General features: G+C 28.2%; 3 protein-coding genes and 1 long non-coding RNA gene across 11 annotated transcripts in view; 2 read left to right on the top strand and 2 right to left on the bottom strand.

The window, feature by feature from the left end:
• LOC108001643 (uncharacterized) overlaps nt 1-4,158 on the bottom strand; it is a 97,852-nt gene extending 93,694 nt beyond the window's left edge. For all 3 annotated transcript variants that reach the window (XM_017062747.3, XM_017062743.3, XM_062073271.1), the window contains exon 1: nt 3,734-4,158. The gene's annotated coding sequence lies outside the window, so the exon portion shown is untranslated. The remainder of the gene's footprint in view (nt 1-3,733) is intronic.
• A 595-nt stretch (nt 4,159-4,753) lies between these two features.
• LOC108001600 (DNA polymerase interacting tetratricopeptide repeat-containing, protein of 47 kDa) lies at nt 4,754-6,667 on the top strand. Of its 2 annotated transcripts, XM_017062662.3 has the most exons (7): nt 4,754-4,879; nt 4,954-5,253; nt 5,378-5,549; nt 5,621-5,813; nt 5,931-6,211; nt 6,289-6,453; nt 6,519-6,667. In XM_017062662.3, the coding sequence occupies exons 2-7, from the start codon at nt 4,986-4,988 to the stop codon at nt 6,601-6,603; spliced, it is 1,164 nt and encodes a 387-aa protein (XP_016918151.2). In that variant the 5' UTR covers nt 4,754-4,879; nt 4,954-4,985; the 3' UTR covers nt 6,604-6,667. The 2 variants fall into 2 exon arrangements, with proteins under 2 accessions (XP_016918151.2, XP_028524384.2); XM_028668583.2 differs by having other exon boundaries at nt 4,802-5,253.
• A 240-nt stretch (nt 6,668-6,907) lies between these two features.
• LOC108001639 (clarin-2) lies at nt 6,908-26,790 on the top strand. Of its 4 annotated transcripts, none has more exons than XM_062073453.1 (8): nt 6,908-7,216; nt 7,583-7,892; nt 13,727-13,946; nt 14,132-15,766; nt 17,495-17,761; nt 25,265-25,453; nt 25,634-25,769; nt 26,218-26,790. In XM_062073453.1, the coding sequence occupies exons 5-8, from the start codon at nt 17,539-17,541 to the stop codon at nt 26,354-26,356; spliced, it is 687 nt and encodes a 228-aa protein (XP_061929437.1). In that variant the 5' UTR covers nt 6,908-7,216; nt 7,583-7,892; nt 13,727-13,946; nt 14,132-15,766; nt 17,495-17,538; the 3' UTR covers nt 26,357-26,790. The 4 variants fall into 4 exon arrangements, with proteins under 4 accessions (XP_061929437.1, XP_061929436.1, XP_061929440.1 ...); XM_062073452.1 differs by having other exon boundaries at nt 7,624-7,892; nt 13,727-13,909; XM_062073456.1 differs by lacking the exon at nt 7,583-7,892 and adding an exon at nt 11,351-11,572 and having other exon boundaries at nt 13,727-13,909.
• LOC114578029 (uncharacterized) lies at nt 17,810-21,565 on the bottom strand. Of its 2 annotated transcripts, XR_003698600.2 has the most exons (4): nt 21,112-21,562; nt 20,626-20,877; nt 19,996-20,419; nt 17,810-19,381 (listed from the first exon to the last, which is right to left on the bottom strand). It is a non-coding gene; the product is annotated as an uncharacterized LOC114578029 (long non-coding RNA). The 2 variants fall into 2 exon arrangements; XR_009829428.1 differs by having other exon boundaries at nt 18,703-20,419; nt 21,112-21,565.
• Nucleotides 26,791-27,271: the final 481 nt, after the last annotated feature.

Consider the following 27,271-nt stretch of genomic DNA (forward strand, 5'->3'; position numbering starts at 1 on the left):
ATTTCAATTATATCAAAGTCGTTGAGTAAAAGTAATTGAGAAAAGTAAATGAAAATTTGATATAAACAAATATTAATATTTTTTAAATTGTGAAAGGAAAATTTATAAGTATATAATTATTTTTATTATATTTTCGAAAGGCATCAGCTGATTAGAAACATGGATCCTAAATATATTAAATTTTAACTTCGATAATTATTTAATTTTTTAGTTATTAAGATATTAATAAAAATCTTTCAATACTACACATTATATAGTATTTATTCATATGGATTCATGATCAATATTATGTATGTCAATACATAAGTCAGTATGAGACCGTATGATGTTTTTGTAAACATATCGTAGCCAACATTCAATGTATAATGTATGAAAAAAAAGTCATCACACATTAATATCTATCCACAACAAGATTGAATGGAATGCGAAAATAAAATAAAATAATGTAATATAAAGCAATCTTTGGACGATCGAAATAATTGAAATTACAATAATAATTTAATATTTATATTATTATAACATATTATATTATTTATTATTTTAACTTTAATCATTAATTTCGCTCAAAGATTGTTTTATATTTTATTTTTATTTACATTCGAAATATTCATAGAATATTCAAGCTTGTTATGAATAAATGTTAAATGCGTTAGATATTAGTTCACCTGTTATACATTTTGGATGCTGAATTTCACATTTTATATATAAATATAAATAGATAAATTGTAGGTAAGACATTTTATAGATAGCGGCACCAAAGAGAATAAATAAAATTATAATCTTATTAAGATGTTTAAATTACCGAGATTCAACTGTGATATATGTTTCTTTTATTCATACAACGAAGATGTTCTACTCTCGTTTGCTTATACGTTTATCGACCACGAATTTTTAAATACTATGATGTAGTCAGTGACTCGAAAGAAAAAGGTATAACGCAACGCGACAGAAAATTTTTATCGTCGGGCATGACATTTACGAGACCGTAACGTACAACGGACCAACGCCGTTTAATCGTTATTATCCGGATATACGATTCAAAAAAAGAAAAAGTTAATATTCACAACGCTATCGATGCACCCGTCGGTGAAATTGTTTGTACACCTGCCGATGAAATATCTCTGGTAAAATCTTTATATATTTCACTTGCCATTTAAAATTATACAGAATACTAAATGAAATAAAATCTTAAAATTATATTAAGTAGAATAATATTGTAATTAAAGAAATTTAACAAAATCAAAATACATATACAAAAATATATATCTTTTATCTTTTTTCCAATTTTATGTAACGTAATAATTACAAGCTGACGGGATAGCCATTAAAAGTACTATAATGCTCTATCAGTAAACGTCACAAATCATCCCGGGATTAAGCGCTACTTTCAGTAATACATTATTACGACCGCGTGATTTAGAGACAACATAACGCATCTATACACACTAAACACTCCTAGACTTAACAACGAATGCTTGACCACAAAGCTACCCGTCGAGAAATCCTCAATTATTAGTGGCTTCAGCTAATCTCTATCGTCGAATTTATTACTCATATCAATAGGCTTCTGGTTTAATTGCATTTATGTGCATAAATCACGGCAGATTAATAGATTGTCAACTGGAAACGCAACGAAATTTAAGAAACGAAGTCTCGAATAGCGGGCTTTTGAACGAGATTTAAAGCTGACACGCGTAGGGTACGCGCAATCAACGTCAAAAAGAATTTCACGAGAGGATCTCGTCGAAAGTATTCCAAGCGTCATTTCGTGCGCAACCCGTCATCTCGAACACAAAGTACTTACGTACAAATCAATCGATGACTAGTCTTTTCATTTAACACATTTTCTTTAATAATTATTTATTATTTATTAAATTTGATAATAATTTATTTAATTAGTGATTTAAATTCCAACTTCTATTATGATATTTTCTTTTTAATATTTTTGAGACAATATTGATTTCATTCTATTTAGAGCCTAAATTTGATGTATTGTTCAATTTTTCTAAATAACATTAACTATGTACTTTTAGCATTGCCAAAAATCATAGTTTTAAAATTATCTCGTAACCATATTAATTCAATTGAAAGTATATATATATATATATCTAATAAAAATTTGTCTTTGTGTATGAATAAATATCTACATTGAAATCTCATCGACTATTTTCACGTTATACATAAACTTATTCTTGACATTTATAAAAGGTCGTCGATATAGGAATAGGCTTCCAATAATACATCGTTAACATAACCTATTTATTTTTTTCACGCTATTTATTGATAGAACAATTTTTCTAACCAACATATGAAAAATAATAAATTTTCCAAATAGAATTCTCAGAATTGAATATATGATCTGCGTTTAATAACAAAATTTAATTAAAAACCACCCCTCAAAAAAATTATTCATCTTTGTTGGAAATCGATAGTTTGTATGATCCAAAATTTGCCGCGATTGTGAAGAAACGCGTATCAGCGACACGTGCTAACGTTCTACTTTCGATATTACGAGTGCCATGTATAGCATGAAATATATAGACGCGCAAAGGGAATTAGATCGCGCGGGGAACGTGATAATTTTAATTCTAAAATCAGAGAATAACAGAAATGTCATATATAAATATTTCGCAATTAAAAGAAGAAAAAAGAAAACAGTATTTCTAAATTAATAATATTTTTAATAATAATATATGAATATCTTCTTGGTTCTAAACGCGAGACACGTGCTTTTCTTTGCAAAAAGAATGGAAAAGAGTAATGGATGAGAGCACCTGTTACGACTCGCGATACATTATTTCGCAATATTCCGAATGATTCCTTTTAAAGTGACAAAATGGGTCATTTATGATTAGCAGAACGTGTTTATACTTTTCAATAAGATTATCGTGGAGTACACTTTTTTGCAAAAGAATACGCCCATCCAGTAGTAATCAGTGAAAAAACAATGAAAAGATGCACTTGAAAAACAAACGAAGAGTTAATAACACGATGAGATCGTTGTATTCTCTCATTTTATTCGTTTAACATGTTTTGACAAGTAACTGCAAAGTTGTCTTTACTCTATTAATATACATAATCAAAACAAAAGATAAACAATGACCTTAATTCGCGATTAATAAGACGTTAAGATGTATCAAGGAATCATTTTGATTTCCATTGAAATTAATAATTTGACATTTAATATTATTTATAGCTGAACATTTTGAATATATAAATGAATAAGATATGAAACAAAAAAGGAAATATACTTTTTGAGATAAATGAAAAACCAGTCGAAAACATTTAGCAACAATAAACTAGCACGAAAAGGGTGGTGCGACATCTTTTGTAGCGTGATGGTAGATCTTCCGAAATTGATCGTACTTCGCAACGCGCATACTCTCATTACTACTTGCATATGACAATAAATGGACTTTTCCCCCATGGGAAGATAGAACGTACATGTGCGAACGATTGAGTAACAGAAACATATCTTTACGATCCGTAAATGGATAAGAATTTTTCTTAAAATCATGAAACAATAGAGCAAAAATTATACGATAGAAAAGGTTGAGGGTGCGTCTAGTTCTATATGAAAATATCAATAAATAAGTATTTCTCTCTTACGAGAGAGAACAAAACAATCACAATATATACACATCGTGAATGTTAAGCTTGCTCTTCTTTTGATGTATACGCACGGTCATCGATATCGTGATATGGTTTCATTTAACTATGCTGTGGTACTCACCGTTGATGCGTTGTGTATTAAAAAGATAGAATCCAATAACGAAATGAATAAGCAATATTATCCAGTGTGGTCGATGATTAGATGACCGGCACTACGATGCACGTTCGACAATGGCTGGCACACATTAAGTACACTGATGCACTACTTGATGTACACGCACTCTTCACCGGGCAAAAGCCACTGATCAAAATGAAAAAGCGGCAGTTCGACACACACGAATTAAATTCACTGATCTTAACTAGCTGATAAGTCGTTTATTAATTGCCAGCGTTTTGATCAAAGAATCCCAACCACCTCCTTTACTATCCTAGGCCCACGGTGGCCATTACACTCGTCGCCGCAACAAGAGAGCGTGTTTTCCTTTTTTCCAAGGGGATCAACAACTCGCCCGCTCCGAGGCCGTGGAAGCGACTGTTCTCGGGAGATTCGCGGTGCGGTCTCATCGACCAATCGTGGACCAGCTTTCACCGAGCGCCATCTTGCTTAGCCGAACACAAAGGGGCCAAAACCCGAATGTTTGCGTAAATGTCCGAACCTTAACCACCCCTACTATCCGATCGACGTATCTCTTCTAGCTTTTCTCATCCCTAACTTTCAATACGGATTTTATTGTAGGATTACCCGCCCTTCTTTTTTCATTTCGTATAAACCAATTCGAAACGAAGAATAATAATTTCAATAATGAATTTCACAATGTTATAAGATTATTTTTCATCTTTTATAAAATTAAGAATTATTTATTAAACACTTCTAATTATTATTAAACAATCAAAGACACATTCAAATATTTTTTCATTTTAATTTTAATTTTAAAATATTAATTGCTTTGTGTTTTGCATCATTTTGTCATAATTGAAATTGTATTTTTTGAATCCATTAAGAATTTGTTTAATTTAAAATAAATTTAATTTTTTATAAAGTATTAAAAGACAGTAAAAGTATTTTATATATAAATGCTCAAAAACAATACTTTTTTAAATATTTGAGAGAAACTAGTAACGCCATCATTGAGAGAAATGGAAAAACATACTCTGTCGGTAATGTTATGATATTTAGAAATAATACATAACATATGAAACTTTGGAGGTTATGGTTCATAAAATCAAAGTAGTTATACTTTCTTCTTAATAATATTTATTTCGTTTGGTAAATAATTTTAAATAATTTATAATAAATATTTTCAAAGATACTTATGTTTGTGCATATTTATTTATTATCAGTAAATAAAATTGAAATAAATAATTATTAAACAATGGAAGAAATGAGTGAAAAGAATAAGAAATGGACTGATGAAGAACGATTAAAACTTGCTTCAAAATTAGATGATGAACTCGATGAATATATAAGTAATTTAGAAAAAAAAAGTTATACAGAAGGATGGCCAGAAGATCAATGGGAAAAAGAAATGGAAAAGCATCCATTTTTTATGAAAAAAATACCAGAACCTGGAGAAGAACTTTCACCCTTGATGGAAGGATTGCAACAGCTCAAATATGGAGAAGATGAAAATACACCTGAGGGTTTGAATTTATTTTTAAAATTTAATTATCTTTTAATTAATTAATAATTTAATAATTTAATAATTTATTGATATAAATTTTATATAGATATTAATAGTATTATAATTATGCATGTGTTTTATAGAACTTGCTAATAATTATAAAGAAGATGGAAATTTCAATTTTAAATATAAAAAATATAGATTAGCTATTCTGAGTTATACAGAAGGCATAAGAACTAAATGCAAAGATATTGATTTAATGGCTCAGCTTTATAATAATAGAGCTGCTGCACATTTTATGTTAAAAAATTATAGGTATATTTTGATCTGTTGTCAGATAATGCATTGATTTCTTATATTAAGATCATTCTTTATCTAAATTATAGATCAAGTTTAAATGATTGCAAGCTAGCTTTGAAATTAAAATCAAATTATACAAAAGCTTTAAATAGAGCTGCTACTTGTTGTTTATATGTAAAAGATTATGATAATTGCATTGATTTTTGTGATCAATTACTCGATGAATCTCCCACTGACAAAATAATATTACATTTAAAATCACAAGCAGTTGCTGCAAGAGTAAGATATATATGATATTATATGAATTTGATAAAATATTTATATACATATACACGCATACACACACACACATATATATAAAATGTATAGATATAATTCATATTTGAATATTTATAGGACCGTTTAAAAAGAGATAAAAGAAAACAAGATAGATTAGAAAAACAATTAAATAAAAAAGAAGAAGAATTATTAAATATAATAAAAAGAAATGGGATTAATTTAGAATTGAATGAAGAAAATAAAAATCCAGATTTAAAAGATTTGGAACCTCAAGTACCACAGATAGCACAGAATAGAGTTCATTTGGATGCACAAAATAAGCTTATTTGGCCAGTTATGATTTTATATCCAGAAACACAACAAACAGATTTTATACAAAATTTCCATGAAGATACATTGTATGATTTTATATAATATAAGTATTTCAAATTATTTAAAAAATTAAAGACTATTTTATGTAAATTTGCTTATTCAGGTTGATAGAACAATTAGAACAATTGTTTAATGAACCACCTGAGTGGGATTCACAGAAACGTTATATTCTTCAGAATATAAATGTTTATTTTGAGGGTAAAGATAAATGTTCTTTATATAAGGTGGACATTGGTCAATCTCTAGGGAAAATATTGCAGGATGAGCAGTAAGTGTGAAAATTAGAGTAAAGAAAATTAAAATCTCAAATAATTATAAAATAAAAAATTTCAGATTTATAGTACGAGGAGGTACTCCGGCATTTTTGATATTTGTAAAATCTAGTGAAGCAGAAAAACGATTTTTAATGAATTATTAAATTATCATTATATATATTATTTTTAAATTTATAAAAAAAATAAATTCATAAAAAATACCTAAAACTATAATTATTAATTATTATTACCTTTCCCCTAAATCAAGTTGAAAGAAAATATTAAAAAAAACGTTATTATGTCGGAAAAAAATTTAGTATATTTTTCCTTTAAAAAATAATTAATATAAATAGATTCCATTTTATGACTAATATAAATGTAGAAGGGACCGATGATAGATGATTGAGCAGTGGTGCCACCTGTAACACCTGCCAGAGCCAAATGGGCATAAAGAGTCAGGGCCTGAGTTAGAAATTCAGTTCAAGAGACGCTCTAGAACGTGTGAATGCGTCTTGAAGCGGTTGCACTTCTAATTGTTACGACAAAATTGTGTTAATACGGTGATGAAAACGTGTTGTGTTAAAAAAACGATTAAAGAAAATTAGTAATTTATTAATGGATGTTGAAGATTAATTGGTTCAAATTTGAATTGTGAAATAAGATTTTACAACGTGGAAGAGAAGCGGAACGGGACAAACGATGCCAAAGCAATGCAGGCAAAATTTTGTACTTCTTCATTTCTTATTTCTTCAATAATTTCTTCTGTAGGAATAGATTGTTAGTATTTTTTAACAATTAATATTATATTTAATATATAAATTTTATATTGTATTATTATATCAAGTGAAAAATATCCATTTTTCTTTCCATGAATAGAAATTATATTTAAATTTTAAATTATTCATGTTTCATCTAATCTTAATTCGAGAAATAAGTTCGAGAATAAGTTTAAAAGTTCATGGAATTATTAAATGGATGAATTTCTGTTTTTTATTTTTTAAAAAACGATGTTGCTTAAAAATATGTTTAATTTTACAAATAATATAGCTTTTTTATATTAGCAATTAATTTATTTTTTATATAATTTTACGAACATTTCGTTAACTTTTATCGTCTCATTGAAAGTGAATCGTAATCATGTAGTATGCAGATCCATTTTAATTTCAAGTGATGTGGAATTGCAGTTACATAGAAATGGTGACTGTTGCATCGTGTCGATATTGCAAGATCGATAAAAATCGCACGCATCCGGGTTTAACAATTTTTAAAAATAAAAGCCATGGGTGACCGAATGTAAAATAAAGAAAAAACGTATTCACGGAGTGAATCAGTGTCAGATACGTTACAACTGACGTGATGTTATTAGTACATACCAATGAAACAATGGCGTGTTAAATTATTCATGAGGTCATTGTTGCATCGTAACGCAGATTCAAACGTCGAGCAATTTGAGGTGCGACGAAATTGAAATTTACCAAAATTCAATCGTAATTATTAATAACTTCATCTTATTGGTTCTATTTAATTAATTTATGTTAACAAAAATTAATTATATCAAAATTATTATATATTTTATACTACATAAAAGTATTTCGTGAGAAAAATTCCATGACAGAATTATTTCTAAAAGAATCATCAAGAAATTACATTATATTATACTACTCGTGACTACCTTTCTCTCATCGTTTGTCTCTTTTTTTTTATTTTTTTAAGATAGTTATCTTTAGACTCGAATAAACGGATTTCATTCAATTACGATAACAAGAAAGTGGGAATTCGAATTATATATTTTCTTATTTATATTTAATCGAATCAAAAACTATTTCAGATAAAATTAATATTATAAATATAATAATTAATTATGTTTTATTTTTATTCTTGTCACATCGCCAAAATATATTTGTTCTATATGATTAAAATAAAAAAACATATCGCTGCTTGACATTGATAGTGACACAATTCAAAAAATATAATTTTAAAGCAGAACTTTAAAAAGTCAAAATACCATATCAATAATTCATTAATCACCATATCAATAGACTATATTAATTATTTTTTATATTTATTAAGAATGGAATAGATATTCTTTTTATAATATTTACTAATTTCCGGTTGTAAATATATCATAATTTATCTCCCAAAATTCAAATATATATAATATCAAGTGACGACATTTTTCAATGTAAAATTGATGATAAAATTATATTTAATGGTATGAATCAATCGATATTTCTACCTTCATTATCTTCCAAATCGTATTACGAGAGTTGTGAGCGAACAGAACAAGAAACACAGGTTGGTCTCGAGGAAGTGGTGGGATGATTACGTGTCCTAGTTTCGCAGGCTATAGTGGACCACGATGCATCTTTATCCGATGCCCTGAAGCAAATGGCCGGTATACATATGTCGAAAGAGTTGCGTCAGGCGAGAAGAAAAATCTGCGAATCGGACCGGTTGTAACAACGAGTCAATCTACTAGAGAGGAAAAAAATTCCAAGATATCGTGTGTGAGGTTCATATTACGTTCAGAAAGACATACCGAAGATAACTATCTCGGCTCTGTGTCGATGTACGTCAGTAAAAAGAGAAATTTTGTAGAAAGAATAGATTAGTGAGAAAATACCGTATGTACAATGCAATTATATTATATACGCGATATATATGAAATTCAACGAAACTTAATTAATCTTTTTCCCCTCTTTTAATATATCTATACGGAATATGTGATTATTATGATTATTATTCATGCAATTTCGTATGAAATTTTGTGTAAACGCTCTAAATGCATATTTTTCAAAATGTCTGCACTTTCTCCTTTGCTCTAATTATTTTATCTATAAACATGATACAATAAGACAGTAAGAGAATAACATCCCTTGTTTATTCCTTTCTAATGTTGTATTATTACCTTACTATAATTAAACGAAACAATTAGTAAAAGAGTAAATATCAAGGATAAAAATATCAAATCGATAATTTTCTCAGATCATTTCGTTTCTCTATCTATTTTTTGATCTCAGTTGATTTTTTTTAAATTAAAAAAAAAAAAAAAAAAAAGAATGATCGAAACGAACGAAACAATGTCTCAATACACGAACAATGTGGACAATACCACAATAGAATTATACTTTTGCGTTCCATCTCATGCAAAAACTGTCACGAACAGATTCGTGAATTTGGATCGTCGGTGACTCTCTCTTTGTTAATCTGTCTCTTTCTCTATTTTTCTGCTTTTCGTTTGTTCTTTTCTATGAGCGATGATATTTCACACGAGGCTATGTAGATATACGTATATGTATATATAAGTATGTATGTAGCTGCATCACGACACGGTCTAACGGCATTCAGTCGACCTCATCATCCTGCTTCTCTACATTTAGTCACATACATTCTTGCATTTTCCTTGCTCTTATATTACTTTTACCAATTTCTGCTTCTTTCATCCGCGTACCTTTGTTCTCTTACTTTTTGCTACTTTTCGTTCTTTTCTGTCAGCCATTCTCTGATCGATCTTTTCTCTCACTTTTTCTAGCGACGTTTGCTATTTTTCTCTCATATCTGTGATTCCTTCGTCTCTCCTGCCTATTTTCTCTTTGTACGTTCCATATATCTGTTCGCGACAGAAACTAAAGATAGTGAAAAAACGCTGAATGTTCTTTTAATAATGAAGATCAATTCTAATTATTTCATCTTCGCATTCATATGTATTGATTAAGCATTTGTTCGTTTATCTATATATATTGGGAGATTGTAAAATAAACTTAGAAAATTAAATTGTTTTGATTATCGAATATAGGTTAAAAATATTATATTATAATATTCGTGTTGAAGATTGATACAATAATTTAAGATCATACTTTTTGATGAATTATATATAGTGTTTGAATAAAGTAGATAAAAATATTTAAGAATTGAAAAATTGGTACTTAATTCATTAAAATATTTTTCAAGTTATAAATATTTAATTTTTTATTAAATAAAAAGACAGAAAATGAGATGGTTTTTGCTATATTTTATATATGTCTCTGTTTCGTTTTATTTAATATCTAATCCAAGAATAATATTTAATCTAGCAAATGAAATTATTTATAATTTGATAAATAAATTTCAAGTATATCAACTTTTGTTTACTTTTTATTCTTTAAGTTAGTTATTCTTTTCTATCTAGTTCAAATACTGTTATATATATTATACATTATATGTGTATAGCAATGTATATTGTACAATTAATATATCTATGACCCAATTGGTAGAAGGAATTATCTATTAGCTCATTTAGACTTCTGAAATGAGATGATATTTACACCATAGTTCTATAAAATTAAGCATATACACAAAGATTACATCTGATAATTATATTTTATACTTTTTGCAGAGATAATATAAAACGTATTTTAGAAGAATATTTTAATCATCCTATAATTATATTATTTTCCTGTCGATAAAAAGAAAAGTATCTATTAAAGCATTCATTTATCCTTGCCAGTATCTCGTATAAGTTGGTCTCAAGATAGATCCTGCGGGTCGTTATCGTTTTTCATTAACATAACAGGTATTAATGTCACCGATACCGCGTCAAGGTTTCGATTACGAAAATCACCGTGGCAATCATCGAGACCAGTTTCGACCCAATTCGTTCTCTTTTTCAGCCGCGAAAACATCGATCGGTTATCGAAATTGCTTAGCCAGAAATTTATTCATTTTTATCATTAAACAAACTGCTGCCGATATTTTCACATTATGCACGCTTTATGCGAATTAGTCCAAGTTATATTTACATATTTCTGACCAATGTCCGTTCGGAAGAGGAACAGACGATATAACCTTAAACAATTTGTAAAAAGTGATGCGCCTGCGCAATACACGGACGTGTGAATGCAATATATTACGTTCGTGCAATTGCTGTTCCAGTTACGTCAAGAATGCTACCCGACGGCGTTGTTCATGAATGCCAATGTAAACTCATTTTAAGAACATTGAAAAATAACTGGGATAAAAGGAATGAAGAAAAAAGCAGGATGATGAATCAACACCGTTTGGACATTGGGAATGGATCATGCGTTTGTTAAGTGAAATCGTATTTCGTGATGGATTTGCTGTTGGCAAGACACTTAAATTATTCAATAACGAAAGGTTCATTATAATATTATTCAATTGTAATGGATAGTGAAATTAATGATTTGGAGAAATTTATAATTTTGATTAATCAAATAGAGAAATCGATTCTTGATAAATATTTTTGAAAATGAGTTTTAGAGAGAGATTGAAGATAGGAATGGTAAAATAGATCATGAAAGTTATGTAAATTAGCAATATATACAGGATAGAAATAATGCATTCAATTTTTAAGAAAGAAATGCATCAAATGTTTAAATTATATAGATAGTGTGATAGTTATATTGAGATTGTTACTTATTACTTATTTTATTCAACATTGAAAAATTTATTCAAAACGATTGGTTCCCAATTGGTTAATTATTTTATATTTTAGGTTTAAAAATTGGAATAAAAATATTAACTTCAAATTTTTAATTATAAATAATATAAGTTAAAAATTTAAATTTAAAATTTCAGCTTAATTTTATTGAAGATTTGAAATGAAACATACTTGTTTTTATATTTTTTTATATTTTTATTTGGAATATAAATAGGATTAGAAATATAGCATAGGAGTTACAAACTTTTTGAATGAATTCCATTTGTTTTAATAATTCTACACTTTTGATTGATTTCGCGATGAATTTTTTAGATATCTGAATTTATCATTGATAAAGAAACAGAAAAACATGAAATATATTAAAGAATTTTTATTCAAAAAATTCTTCTCTTTTCTTTGTAATTCCAGAAATCGATATTGGGCAATATTTAACGCAATTAAAGATTACAATATAAAATATTTAAATAGCAATAATTATTAACAATTAAAGTGATGTACAATGGAAATGAATATCAATAATATAAAACAGGAGATTAATCGTCAATTGGATTAAATTATTTATTTAATATTTATATGCATCAGATAGGGCAACAATTTATATTTTTAATGAACAATTAATGATTGATTTCTTTTATTCGTAAGAATTAATTAAATTAAAATCTTGATTCAATGTTTGATACTAGATGATAGAATATTTATAATATATACGATATATAGAATATAGAAATAGGTAATCAAATTGATATTACATAGAATAGCATTTCTATATATTTCAATTTTAGTTTGTAATACTATATTTGTAAATATGAAATTTTGTAACTTAAAATTTTTAAAAAAGATTGGAATCATTGCATATTTTATATAAAAATAAACTTATATAACTTATTCATATTTTGATGCGTTTCGAGCAACTTGAAGAGTTTTCATTTCAAGATTCATTAAAATTTTAATTGTTGTATTGTTGTCCAATATTAGATAACGACCATGTTGAGAAATACTGAAATAAAATATTATTTATATATATATCTAATTTTTAGCTACAATGGAAAAGAATTGCATATAAACAAAACTCTTCTTTCTCAAGATATATAAATTTTTTCCAATACTTGGAAAGGTTTTAAATCTATTAATAATATTAATTCGAACTTATATGCGATGTACTTTTGAATGAATCTTTGGAATACGGTGATTGTTGGATAATAATATATAAATATAGATATCTATCATATAAATATAATAAAATAATAAAACTTATCTAAGTTTCATTATCTAATTAGTTATAATCATTGAATAAAAAAATAATTGAATTACGAGTTTAAAAAAATTACTGAAAATTATTGCCAAAATAATAGAGTGAAATAGAAATTTGATTACTTATTTTCGAAATACGTATTTATTATATACATGTATATTTGGTATCTTAAAAGGATATAGATTCATTTTAATAGTTTTTGAAACATTATTATGTATCGTATGTTAATTAATGTTGATAAAAAGATACCAGAATCTATCTTCATTTAACAGAGAATATTTTTGATATCATTCATTATCTATTATCAACGAAGAATAACCACTTTCTTGATATTTTCGTAGAAATTGAGAACAGCGATTAATTTGAATAATTTTTGAAAAATTTAAATAAAAATCATCAACTCTAATTATTATACAAAAATTACTCATTAACTTATCATCTAAATCTATTTTTCCAATTTTTTTTTAAATGCTTTTTTATGTTAATACAATAATCTTATAAATTCATTTCTTTTCTTACAAGATAGATAATCAATTCTTTCATCTTACGCATCTTACCTTCTTAAGCGCACGATTTACGTGGAGGGCATTGTTTACAGTTGGCACAACGTGAAAGAAGAAAAGATCACGCCGCACGTCGCCGCCATCGAGAGATTTGGACTTTGACTAGTGCTCAGATAGAATCCCGAGACACGGTTGATACAAAATCGCGCGACATCCGACACAATAAGTTCCGGTAAAAGGGAAGAAGAAAAGAAAGAAGGGAAAAAAGCGGTCAAGTGGTGCGCACTATACGTAGCTTGACACGGTTCCATATTGGTACACGTGCTGATCGTTCACAGATTCTGTAGTTTATTGCGAAATCGAAGAAACGAGATCATCCCTCGAGTGCTGATCGACTTTGTATTTTTTCCTCTCTCTCTTTTTTCTTTAAAAATTCGAGAATAGTAAGTTCAATATAAGAGAGATTCACATACTTATCACCATGTTGCGACATCTTTCAGATGCAAGGGGAGTGTATTAACGGGAACAGAGAGGGAGGCATTCGTTAAACTTTTCACGATTCCACTGGAACGAACTTGGTCCAATTAATGCGATTACTATGCACTGGAAGCTCCACATTGTCGTAACAAGGATGATCAAATTTTAATTCGAAAAGGGAATCTTAATAGCACCTTGGGATTTTAACCTCGCTCGGTAAAGAACGGCTTATGTGACTAAGTGGTCGTAAAAAGATAGGAAAAGGATAAAAAGGAGGAGAAATAAAGGAAAATAAAAAAAAAGAAAGGGCATATTACGTTTGATATGACGTGAAAAGCAGAAAGAGAGGAATATTCATGAAGGAAAAAGAAACAGCAAGGGAACTCTAGCTTCAGAAGGATTTCCCTTTACCATTCAAAACAGCCGGAAGGAAACACATGTGGGAAACAACGACAAAACTCTTCAACTCTTATATGCAAATCACAACGTTCTGAGTTAACGGGGAGTGTGACGATCAAAGGGATTGAAAAGTTTCAGACATGTACGTGTGCGTACACTTAATCGACAATTAAAGGAGAAGGGAAAGAAAAGGCAATTTTCTCATTTAAAATACCCACAGTAGAGGAGAGTTTTGCGGAAAAACGATCTCTCCTGTACGTGGAACGGACGGTTCCGGTGAAAAATTCAATTGCTGGCTTGAATCACATCCCTTGATAAAGAAAGGAATTCCCGTTCAAACGCCAGAAGGATTTCTCTCGCTCCCTCTTTTTGTCTTCTTCTCCCTCTTGAGAACCTCTGAAAGAATAACCAGTTCGAGAAGCGAATCTACCTGAAATTTATAATTGATAGCCTATCGAATACCACTTTCCTCGAGAGAAAAGCAATCTCGATCTTGAAAGACGTTTGAAGAGACCAAGAAACCGATCAATCATTCAGACACTTGTTACGCGGTTCATAAAAAGGAAGAAGCTTCATAACAGTGGAAGAGAAATCATAAAAAAAAAAAAAAAAAGAAGGAAAACACCACTTCAATCTTATAAGAAAGATCTCTACAACAAAAATCAACCACTCTGATAATAATTTACTTACTATATATAACTATATATAAAAAAAGAAAGGAAAGATTTAATAACAGATATCGGTGATAGACAAATGGTGGAAGAAGTAGCAACAAAGTAGGTAATACACTTCATATAAGATGTTCGATCAAACAATTTCAATGGCGCTCGTAGAGCAGTTTTAATAAACAATCTTATCCAGCGAAAAGGAAGTTAGTTCTTTTTTCAAAACGGTGAAAAGGAAGTCACAAAACACGGCGAACCACTACGATATCCACTACACGGGCTCGTACGCGTATAGCAACGGAGCACCGAGCGTGTACAGCAGCCACTATCCGGCGAACGGTGGCTTCGTGCAACCTCATCTTCATGAAGACTACCGGCCGATTTATTTTTACGTAGCGCAACCTTATACTATTCCGTATACATTTGCGAAGAGGCCGAGACCGCCGTCGCTGCTAAGATCTGGGAAACCTCGGAGTAATTGTCGCGTCAAGTTCTCCAAGAGGCTCGGCAATAACGATTTCTCGCAGAAGGTGAAACAAGGAGAGTTTTCGAGGAGTCTTAGTCAGGTTCACTTCGTTGAGAATCAAGGACAAGGTATGATTTTTATTAATCTGTTATTGTTTGACAAATAGAGTTTCGTTAACTGGCCAATATTTTTTGTTTTTAAGAACTCGTATTAGATTATTTCACTTGTTTTGAAAAAAAGAAATAAGTATCAGATTGTTTCTTTTCGTTATTTGCACGATTACGATAGTTATGACTTGAGAAATATAGCATGTATATTCTAATTTTATATTATGCCAACTATTATGAGTTGTTTAGCAAAATATTAATGATATTAGATATAGAATTAATAAATTATAAATTGATTGGATTAATTTTATTCAATTTTGAAATATTTTTTCTCTCTTTATCAAAAAATGATCAAAAGTTATTTCTTTAATTCTATATATAACTATGAGAAAAAGAAGAAACTTAGAAACTTAGTCAACAATTATAGATTACAGATTATACACTATATGATATAGATTATAGACCGGTTATAAGTAGGATCAAAAGGATGAAAAAGTTTGCAACCAAAAAAAGTATATTGTACATTTTGGTTGAGACGCTTTCACGCTAACAGATTTTTCTAACAAACCGGATAATTGTTGCGAAAGTGGCATAGTTTCTGTAACATTATTTAAATACTTGCTGTCGTCAAGTAGACTACCGATGCCTATGCGGAGAGTGACTGTTCCTGCCTGCAGAGATAGCGCACGTGAAACATTTGAAACGATGCTTTGCTGAAAAGAGAAAATGTTTGAAGAGAAAGGAACATTCTCCAAATATAAGGTGTCATTCCAATGACCCGTCAACGATAAACGGACATCGTATTTGGACGTGAGATATGCGTTGTTTTCGAATGGTTTTCACATTTGCACGTACAAGGAAACAAGTTGTATGTACTATGCACTAATGATAGAACGACATTTTTTCACGTATCTCTTAAGTTTATGACGCGATATAACGTATCGATTAAATGAAATCTTTGACGATAAAATAAAAATCTTGTAAAGATTTTAAGTGATTCCAGGGATTGAGAAATTTTAAATATTTTAATGATATGAGAATTCCAAAAGATTTTATGAATATAGATTTTAAAAAAATTTAAATAATTTTTTTTAAAAAAGATTCCCCTTTGGGAGAATTTCTAATTACATGACGAATCAAATTGTAGGAATATAGAAAATTCTAAATATGGTTAAGATTAAATAATATTTCAATGATTCTAGAAATATAACGATGTAGAAGATAATGATCAGAAGATTCTGAAATTTTTAAGATTTTAAATATAGAGAAATTTAAAAAGAATTTAAAAGAGAGAAAGGAAATTAAACATTAGAAATATTTCTCGTAATTTTAAGAATAGGGATAATTTTTTGTCCTCATATTTTTTAAATTATCTGCAAATTTTTGAACCAAACTTGTGAAATTTTTAATGTTGTATCGATGAAAATTCTAGTTTATTCAACAATTTCTTTTCCACCCGTCCGATTTAGATTTATTTTATCACTTTTCTATTTTAAACCTTTTTTAAAATCCCAACTGTTGAACTACACATTCGTCTCGTCGCTAACAACGATGCATACTTATCATATACCAAATTTCATGTACCATAGTTTAATTACACAGTGGAATTCCGCGGTACACAAACTTGTTTCCTGTCACAGTATATAAACTTCATTGAAGTTTCACGGGTTGGTCGGTCTCAGAATGGAAGGAATGCGAGTCACGCATCCGGTATTACTTGCCACTTCTTTTCATTTCTCCTCTGTCCAGTGATCTCAAACTATCCGAAGACTGGGTTGCCTCGTGATCCAAGGATGACGTCTATGTTTCGAAGGGGCACGATTTTTGCCACGTTTTTCCTTTCGTTGCTGGGCGGTGGGTTAGTCTGCGCCGCATTGGTGACGCAACATTGGGTGGAAGCACGACCCTTCAGAACTCCAAACCCTCAAGAAAGTGCCGGCAGAGTTCACTTCGGCCTTCTTCAAGGAAAGAAGGAATTGAACGTCGCTTATGGTTGGAGAACCTATCATATTTCGGGTAAGTTCTACCAAGGATGATTAATTAGAATCGATTTTTTTTCAATCACAAATAACAATTAATAAATAAATTTTATTTAAATTATCCGATTTCGAGAGAAATTTGTTTTTGACAATTTTCGAGTTATTATATCTTAAAAATATGTGTAAAAGAATGTAGATTTTACTTTTCTCTTTAACAGAAAATATTTTATAAACAATAACCATATAAGTTGTTCCTTTCTATTTTTCTAAAAAAGGATCTACCTCTTTCTTGTTATAAATTCTTTAGTATTAATTCTTTGTTGTTCGTTTTTTTCAGTATTCAGAAGAAAAGAAAATTTATTTACTATTGATTATTTAGAGAAATTTTATATTTTTTTTTCCATTATGACAATTTTCTTTTTGACGAATTTTATTGTATTTTTCTTATTATCTACAGTTAATAAACAAGCATAGATAATGACAAAAACAAATGACTTTGAACGAATGAACTTTCTTTATTCATTAATTCTCACAATTGAATATTTTACAATAACTTATTTTTTATACATTCCTTTTCTTTTATGTATTGAGAAATATTCAATATTAATTGTAATATCGTTAATACTAAATTTAATATAATTTTAAATATGATTGAAATGCTGGATATCAGAAAAATCTGTATGTTGTATAATATATATATTTTATATTTTTAGTTTTTATAAATTTTATAAACTTTCTTGAAACCGATTAATCGAATCAATATTAATCATTATATATATAATCAATTGTTTTTTTTATTTAATAATTTTTTAATAACGAATAAATTCGATTCATTTTCAATTATTCCTTTATAAGATTATATACTTAATATATATCTCTCAATAGATGATAAAGATCATAACAAATATATTCTTTTCAACAATTACCTTGAAACTTATCTTTCCATCAGTTTTGAAATAGTTAAATAAAATATTACGATTAATAATTATTTTCTTCTTCTTGTATTTCTTTCATCATACAAACATACGTTACTTATACAATAACAAATGCATTATCTGAGTATTAATTGAACTTCTGTAGATTTAAAATTTTTCACATATTATCTTTGTATTTTAAGATATCTTTATGATACAAAAATTCATCATCCATTCTACAGTTTCTATCTATAACGATTAATTAAATTATTTGCAGTCTCGCTTCATCAATGGACATTTGATTTTGATATTGATAACTGTCTTGATTGTCTTTATGTTATGAAGATATATTCAATAATTCAACGTTGCAAGAAATATTTCGTATAACAATTTTTCGAATACGAACACGGAGTTGAACGGTTTTTTAAACATCTAAAATGCGGGTAGTGGCATCCCATGATTGCTAAACGCAAAAACTTTCCTACGAGAATAGTCGGTATTGTTTGCTCAATTCAATTTACGATGAAGTTTATGAGTTAAAATACCGGCCACGTAGTTTTTTCGCTATAATCGTGTACTAGACACGTTAAATTATTCAATCTGTTCACCGTTGACTAATTTGAGTTTCTAACGAGTTTCTCACCAACAACTCGTTTTATATAACTTTTCTTCGATGCGAGGGGTGAGAATTTTATCTTGAAAGGACAAGCAGATTATCTTGAATGTAATCAATCGATAATGAACTGTAATAATTATATATTTTATAATTACAACGTAATATATTTTTATATAAAATTAAATGTCTCACGAGAGATTGAAAAATTAAAAAAAAATTTTTAATGCTAATCGATGTAATTTATCATTTAATATAAGAAAGAATTAAGTTATTTGTATAGAAAAATCATTTCATAATTCATGATATAATGAAGTTCGTAAAACATTCTATAAATGAGAATCATATATTTTTGTTCATGCTTTCCTTATATTTCATATATCAAATTTACAAATAAACTTAGATCGCTGAAGATCAAGAGAAAATTTTATTGTTGAATTTCTCTAAGACGAATTTTTGTTTTTATTGAAAAAAATATTTTAAACGTTTCGTATAATGATATTCTGTTCTCTGAATTAGAGATTTTAATAATGTTTAAAAATTTTTCTTAGAAAATAAAAATTCAGACTCAAAAAATTATTTAATTTGCCTCTTATTTTTATTTAAAAAAATATGAATGTCATGAAGAATAAAATTAACGAGTAATGGGAATGTATATATATGTATAATCATTTTCTAAGGAATGCACGAGATTTTAATTTTGTCAATTCGATATATAACGATGGAATAATAATAACAGCTTACGAGTTATAGTCAGAGAATCGCACCGAGGAAAATTCTCTTTGGTGCTTCAGATATCCAATGTGATACAGAGGCTATAAATTGTACCGGATAGTTGGCCAGACCGGAGAATCTCATTCGGCATAACTGTACCTGCACGCGATTTCTGTGGGAGATGGTAAACAGCAAAGTCGCACGTTTATCCGCCATAAATCTACCATTTGATATTAATCGTTACGCTTGGATCAATTTCGTTTCATCCACAATATACTTCAATCTACTATATATCCACAATATATTTTCGATCCACAAGGTTAGGTTGTTAACTTGCGATAATTCACTCATTCGCTTCTTAAGAAATACATTGTTTGTGTTTGATCATGTGATGAAATACGAATATTTTGATCTCGTTTCGTATGTGTTTTGATTCTTCGTTCTTGACATTATTCTTCAATTTTTTAAAGTTTGATTTGAATTATGGAAAAAATTGAAATGATAATAATATGATGATAAGAATATAAATATGAATAATAATTTTAAAATTTTATTGCCATTGCAATAAATTTTAGAGATTAATGATTTATTAAATTTAATTTTTAAATATATATATATCATGCATATATGAGAAAAGAACATATTTTAATTGTCGTTTACCTTTTATTACAAAATCTCCAAGATATCTTCATAAAAAATCAATTCTTTTTCAATATTAACATATTATTCTTGTGCTAAAATTTTCTATACACCATTGAAAAAAGATAAACATCTTTTGATCAATTATTCCTACAATCGCTTAAGTTTCAATATACTTCCAATATATTAGAAAATTATTTCTTGATCGTATATTCGTTCTTAAGAGTTCTCTCAATCTTTCTTTCTAAATCATCTCACAATTGCAATTGTGTACTATCGGACAAAGCGAGAGATAATGAGAGCATACATAAACATTGAATTGCATAACCTAACCTAACCTAAATTATTCCGCACAAACATCATACGCAACTTTTTTCATATCTTAAATATATAAATTTTTTTATTTAAAATAGATGTTAATAAATTCGTTAATAATAAATTTATTAAAGAATTTCTTCAAATTTCACAGAATTGTAGAAGAAAAAGAAAAAGAAGCGCAATTTATACCTTTCATTAAAAATTAAATAATGAATTCACATCTACATGAGCCTAAGAATTTTTCTCAGCTTCTCAATCGAACTCGACTAACAAGACTGTTTATAATGCTCGCGTGTCCTGTCATCCTGATACTGAAATCGTTATTGTCGGAGGAAACTGTTATCGTGCCATAAGCGGTGGTACAATGCTGGTCGGGCACTCGAGCGAAAACTTCGCTCTCTTTCTCTCCAAGCATCTTACCCTCAAAGTGAACTCAGTCGGTACACGTAATCCCTAGGGTACGCTGCCCGGCAGCTGAAACATTTGAATAACAATTTTATGGGCTCACCGTGTATAACGGTTCGTCTCACGCACTTCGGTCGCGGCATAATTTTCGCAAGAGACCGGACACAAAAAGCTGTCCTCTAAAAGGGAAATTATATGAAATATGCTTGTTATCTTAACTATATTTTCATGATCCAAATTTTTTTGGTTGACATTTAAAATGTATAAATGATCAATTTGAATCAAATCTATTTATTCAAATATATATAAACATGATATGTATTACGTGTTTAAACTTTTAAAAAAATAATTTAGATTGGAATAAACGATTCTATCATTTATACATTTTTTATACATATAATTGTCTTACATTTGTCAAAAATAATGTTATTATTATAATAATATTATTACTTATTAGATATTATACAATTCATATAATGCTCAAATTTCAATATAGTAATTGTTCAACAATTTTTTATAAACATCTTTTAAAATCTTATTCTCTCTTTAATAAATTTAAAAATCATCAATATAAGGTGTCATAGATTCGATAGATTCATCTCAAATAATTGTAAACTACTTACAATATTTTTAAGCTATGATCTTTTTTATCTCGTTACGTCTACTCTGTAAAGAAATTTTCAATATATATATATATATATTTTTTTTTAGTTTCGTATCGAGTGCTCAATTCACAGAATCAATCTCCCTGTAGCATTTCTTATCTGTTCTCGAGATATTCGTTTCTTTCAGTATCCATTTTAATATTGCATTCTAATAGTACAGCATCTTTCTCTGTTTCGCTCCTATTCGTTCCCAAAATTTTGACCGTCTAGCAAGAACTTCACATTCTCATCGCAATTCACGTAAAAATATTCGTCAATATATTCATAGACAAGTTAATTATATATTATATGAGAAAGAAAATGTAAAAATTCTTTTTAAAACAACAATTTCGGTTAATCTCATTCAATATTGTTTTTAATATGATTTTTAAATTAACGAATACTTCATTTTACATTCTTTCACAACTTCAAAATTCAATATGCAGATTATAATTGTGGTAACTGGAGAATACAGCAGTAATTAGAGCTTCGTGGCCAAGCAATTTGATCCAGTGGTAACTAAATGTAAAGCATCAACCACATTACCATTCTAATTACAAATGATTTTCATCCTAGGAACATGATATTTTCTTTCTTACTTTCTCGTATTCCGATTCAATAATGATCGATTGAATAAATATCAAATAACAACATTAAAATTTTTTATTGCGGATAATTTCTAAATTGAAAAAAAAAATTATATTTCCATTGACAACATTTAATTTCAATATTGAAAATTTAATATCATTCTTTATATTTCATTTTCAATTTTTTTTTAACAATTAACAACAACTATGGATTTAAGAAAATTATAATTTCCAATCTCATATAATACACATAATTTAACAAAATACACAAATTCATCATTAACGAATATCAAACTTATTAAAATTCTTGTTTTAATTAATTTGCATCGAAATATAATCCTTGTTTATCAATCAATTTTATATATATATATACACACATACACACACATGAAAACAATTATATCGAGCTATCATCGTATTAAGTTCAGTCATCTCTCTCTCTCTCTGTCTCTCTTTCTCTCGATAAGGACAATGAGATTCTTGGCACGCATCGTAAAAAATGTTTCTCTTTCATCGAGCTAGAAAATCATCCCCAAAGGGACACGTACGATTTGATCGTGTATGTAACGACAGTTGCGTGATGTGCACGATTAACTATCGTATAGTTTACTACCTTTAAACGTGAGGTCAATAACAGCTTTTTCGTTTTATCGTATCTGTTGTATCGGTCATTGGTATGCGTATCGCAATGGGATCAGTGTAAACGTTTATTAATTCCATTCGTCCTTGTCTATTGGATATAATCCATTGATAATCAAAAAAAGAATTAATTACGCTGATGCACGCAACTGGCATATTCGCTTTGATCATTCATTGAAAATACTGTAATTAATGTTACAAGTGAAAGGGATTTATTATTCTTTTCCTTTTTTAATGGATTTTTATTTTTCTCGCGAATCGCAGATTTATCGTCGAGGGTTCATAAGTCGTTAATTATTAATGAAATTTTATGTTGATAATCTTTTTCTTTTTTTTTAATGATCGAATAAATTATAATTTCTAAAAAAAAAATTGATCATAGATAATAAGAAAGTAGAAAATTTATCCATTTATTCGATTACATCAAGTGCGAACATATTTGTTATTAATCATTGGCTGCAATTTAAGATAAATTCTAAACAATCATAGAATATTTTTTGATATAACGAAGCAAAAAGAAACAATTTCTTGTCAAAATATGGTTAATAATTTCATATCTATATAGCTATTTAAATTATTTAATAATGGACAGACAATTGAGAAATGAGTAATGTATACGTTTCTAATTTCTTGTCATCGGAAATTTCATTAGCGGCAAGAACTTTTGCGACACCCACGCATAGAGGCAAACAGAAGAAACGGTTGAATGGAGAAAAGAAGCCCGAGGGAAAGATTCCATACGCGAGAATAACCGAGATGGTTGTAACAATAGGAGCAGAAACTGGTTTCTGAGTGTGCAAAAATCCACGACACTGCCTCGTGGTCGACTTTCACGTGTCCAGCTGCCTCGTATCATCGACTGTTCTCAGATGCTGACCACGGAGAATATTAAAATCCTTTTTCTCGGAAAACTTTCACGGTCAATGAAAGTCATGGATCATATTTCTCATATTCTCTTATATTTTATTTTTTTTATTAATTGTGGTTACTTTTGTATATTTTTTTATTTTTTTAAATTGTTAAATTGTTCATTTTGATCAATCTTCGATATTTTTTTTACATTTCATCTAATTCTGAAGAATATCTTTTTCATAGAAAAATTTCATGGTTAACGAAAATTCTGGATCCATATTTTTTTTCGTTTTATTCTTGTTGATTTTTCTTCTTTTTATGCTGAAAATTTACCACTGATCAATACTTTTTTTTGGAGGAATTGAATTAGAATTTAATAATTTTCTATTGTTAACAATTGAAAAATGAATACAACGTGTTTATTATCAATATGAAATTTCAAGAATTTATATATTTATTATTAACTAAAATTCACGAGTTGTTTCACGTGTTGGAATTGAACGCTTCGAATCTACGTCGAAGTCGAGAAAAGTCGTAACTCTTGAAAAATTCTTCGGATGTCCTTTCGTGGACGTAAGTTGTTAACTTGGCGATTCACTGAGAACCTCGCCTGCGGCTAATTAAATAATCCGTTATTTGCGATGCAATATAACTTGAACTGGCCAAAGCAAGAGTATTTACTGCACGTTTAATTATTCATTATGTGCCACGATAACTTCAGTTTGCACGCCAATCCGAAGTGAGATTCGGTTTACTCGGAAAAAGTAGATTCTAAAGTGAATGAAACTTTTTCACAAATAATAATGGATTAGTTAGATTAATAATATGATAATGTTATTTAATAATAATAATAATTCGTTATTTCAAATTAATATAATTTTTATAAATATTTATTTTTGTTTTTAATTTCATTAATTTTATTAACTATTTATAAGAATCTTAAAGAATCCTTTTAAAAGATAAAGTAAATAAATTTTATTATAAAAAAAATATAAAAGCATCCTGTTTATATGTTGTATTAATGTTTTTATTTTTAATTATGATTCTGTATGTGTAGAAAATATTGTGGTTAATTACAAATTTTAAATGTAAATGTTTGAAACATAAATATGAGATAATGAAGTTTGAGAATTGATTTTTATTTCTGATACTAAGAAGGTTGAAATATTATTATTACAGTTATCATATAAAAAGTAATCGTTTGTTTCATTCTAGTGCCTCAAATGATCAAGCAAGATCCCACAGTGATGTCCTGGGGACTTTGGATAAGTACTTTAACGACAACCTCGGCTGCACTTGTCACTGCTGGTCTAGCTGCTTTACTCGCTGTTTTGAATACAGCCACTTCACCTAGATCCAAGATCCTTTCTGATCCTGGAGTATATTTCATAAATATTTTAACATGTAAGTTAAAATCCCTATATTTTTTAAATATTTATAATCATTAAAATCTTTTTTATTTAAAAAAGAAAAAATTTTTTCAAATTTGAGAATTAAGTAAAAATTTATTGAATTATTTACGCAATTATGTTATAACATAAAATATTTGATATATTGATTTATAATTGGTATAATTTAATTTAGTATTAATGTGTATGGCGAGTACGAGCACTTGGTTGGCGCAATATTACACAAAGCTATACTTCAATGTGCTTCCTAAGGAGGACATTGATAATATGTGGACTAGTGAAGGTTCTGCTGAGCTTGGTTACTCATTTTGGTAAGATATTTTTTTTATTTTTTATTCGAAAAATGAGAATATGTTCATAATGAAAAATCTCGGCAAAGTTCCATCATTGATCTTATATTTTTATCGTTGACAAATTTTATATATTAAATATTAAAATAGTTCATATATTTCAATTCATTATTAAAATTTTCAATTGTAAATTTTCAGTAAAATTTATCTTTTTCAAATTATGAATAGTGAATGTAAAACTTTTAGCTTTCATTGTTGAAATAGATAAATCAAAATAAGATTTCTAATTTTTAACTATTATTCTAAATGTATTAGAAAAAATAAAAAGAATTTATAATATAATATGATAAGAAAAATAAAAAATCTTATTCTAAGATAGCTAATGTAAAATTATAAAATTTCAAATTTTATAAAAAAAGTAAAATAGATAATTAACCATTTTAATTTCCGTTTATTATCCTCTTTTCAGGCTCGTTGTATGCGCTGGTGTAGTACATTTAATCAGCATAGCATTAGTCGGTTGGGGCTCAGGACGAGACAAGATCGAACGTCTGGAGACAATTCCGGCACTGGAGGAAAAGACTGCTGCGGCAATAATGTTGTATTGAACCTTGGGACTCTTGAGACAGATCTCAGAGACAAGAAATCCATTACAAAAATTACAAAGTGCTGCTCATATCTGTTAGTGTGCGACGAGGCAACAAGGATCGATTAAACAGAAAGTAGATTTTACTGCAATAATTCTACTACTTCGAGAAACGACAAGTTCCTAAATGTTAGCATACTTAACATTGTAGTATTAAAAGGAAACAAAGGAGCAAGCACGTTAATAGAATTATTACATAATAATATAATCTTAATAATAAAAATTGCAATATAAAATTTTTCTGAAATTATCCAATTTATACAATTATTCAAGATTATTCGTAATCAATAATAGACGAATTCGTGCAAAATCAATATTTTTTATAAATATTTTATCAAAATTATGTCAAAATACATTTTGATTAAATCTGTAATTTCCAATTAAATATTTGAAAAATATAACCGCGGGATTTTCAGACCGTTAAAATTATCGAGAGTGAAAACTAAGCTGTGTAATTGATGATTTTTACACGAAGTTAGTTATGGATTTTCACCATAATATTGCGTGAATTGAAATATTTTAATTAGTATTAATAAAGTTCAGTATATATAATATATAGTATATATAGCATACAAAGTATATACTATATATGATATTGAATTATGCTATTTTTTTGTAATACGAAGAAATATCTCGATTAAATATAAATATACAAGATGTTAATATATTTGTAGAATATTCTATCTTTTCTACTAACTTATAAACAATTTAAGTTTGCGATTTAAAGATCTCCTACATATATATTAATATTTTGTATATGTGTCAAGCGCAATTTATTCTACTATAATAGTAGTATTCTTTTTCCTTATCATTGTTGAATTATATTTGTCAATTTATAATCTAAATATTCTTTTTTTGTTATCTTTTATGCATCTAA

This window comes from Apis cerana, linkage group LG1, assembly GCF_029169275.1.
Source record: "Apis cerana isolate GH-2021 linkage group LG1, AcerK_1.0, whole genome shotgun sequence".
Classification (NCBI taxonomy): domain Eukaryota; kingdom Metazoa; phylum Arthropoda; class Insecta; order Hymenoptera; family Apidae; genus Apis; species Apis cerana.

Excerpts from the sequence above, each read along its gene's own strand:
- LOC108001600 (XM_017062662.3), top strand. The coding sequence starts at position 4,986 with ATGGAAGAAATGAGTGAAAAGAATAAGAAATGGACTGATGAAGAACGA. Across the intron at positions 5,254-5,377 it reads AGATGAAAATACACCTGAGG|AACTTGCTAATAATTATAAA; the intron begins GTTTGAATTTAT and ends TGTGTTTTATAG. Across the intron at positions 6,454-6,518 it reads AAAATATTGCAGGATGAGCA|ATTTATAGTACGAGGAGGTA; the intron begins GTAAGTGTGAAA and ends AAAAAATTTCAG.
- LOC108001639 (XM_062073453.1), top strand. The coding sequence starts at position 17,539 with ATGACGTCTATGTTTCGAAGGGGCACGATTTTTGCCACGTTTTTCCTT. Across the intron at positions 25,454-25,633 it reads TTTCATAAATATTTTAACAT|TATTAATGTGTATGGCGAGT; the intron begins GTAAGTTAAAAT and ends AATTTAATTTAG. Across the intron at positions 25,770-26,217 it reads GAGCTTGGTTACTCATTTTG|GCTCGTTGTATGCGCTGGTG; the intron begins GTAAGATATTTT and ends TCCTCTTTTCAG.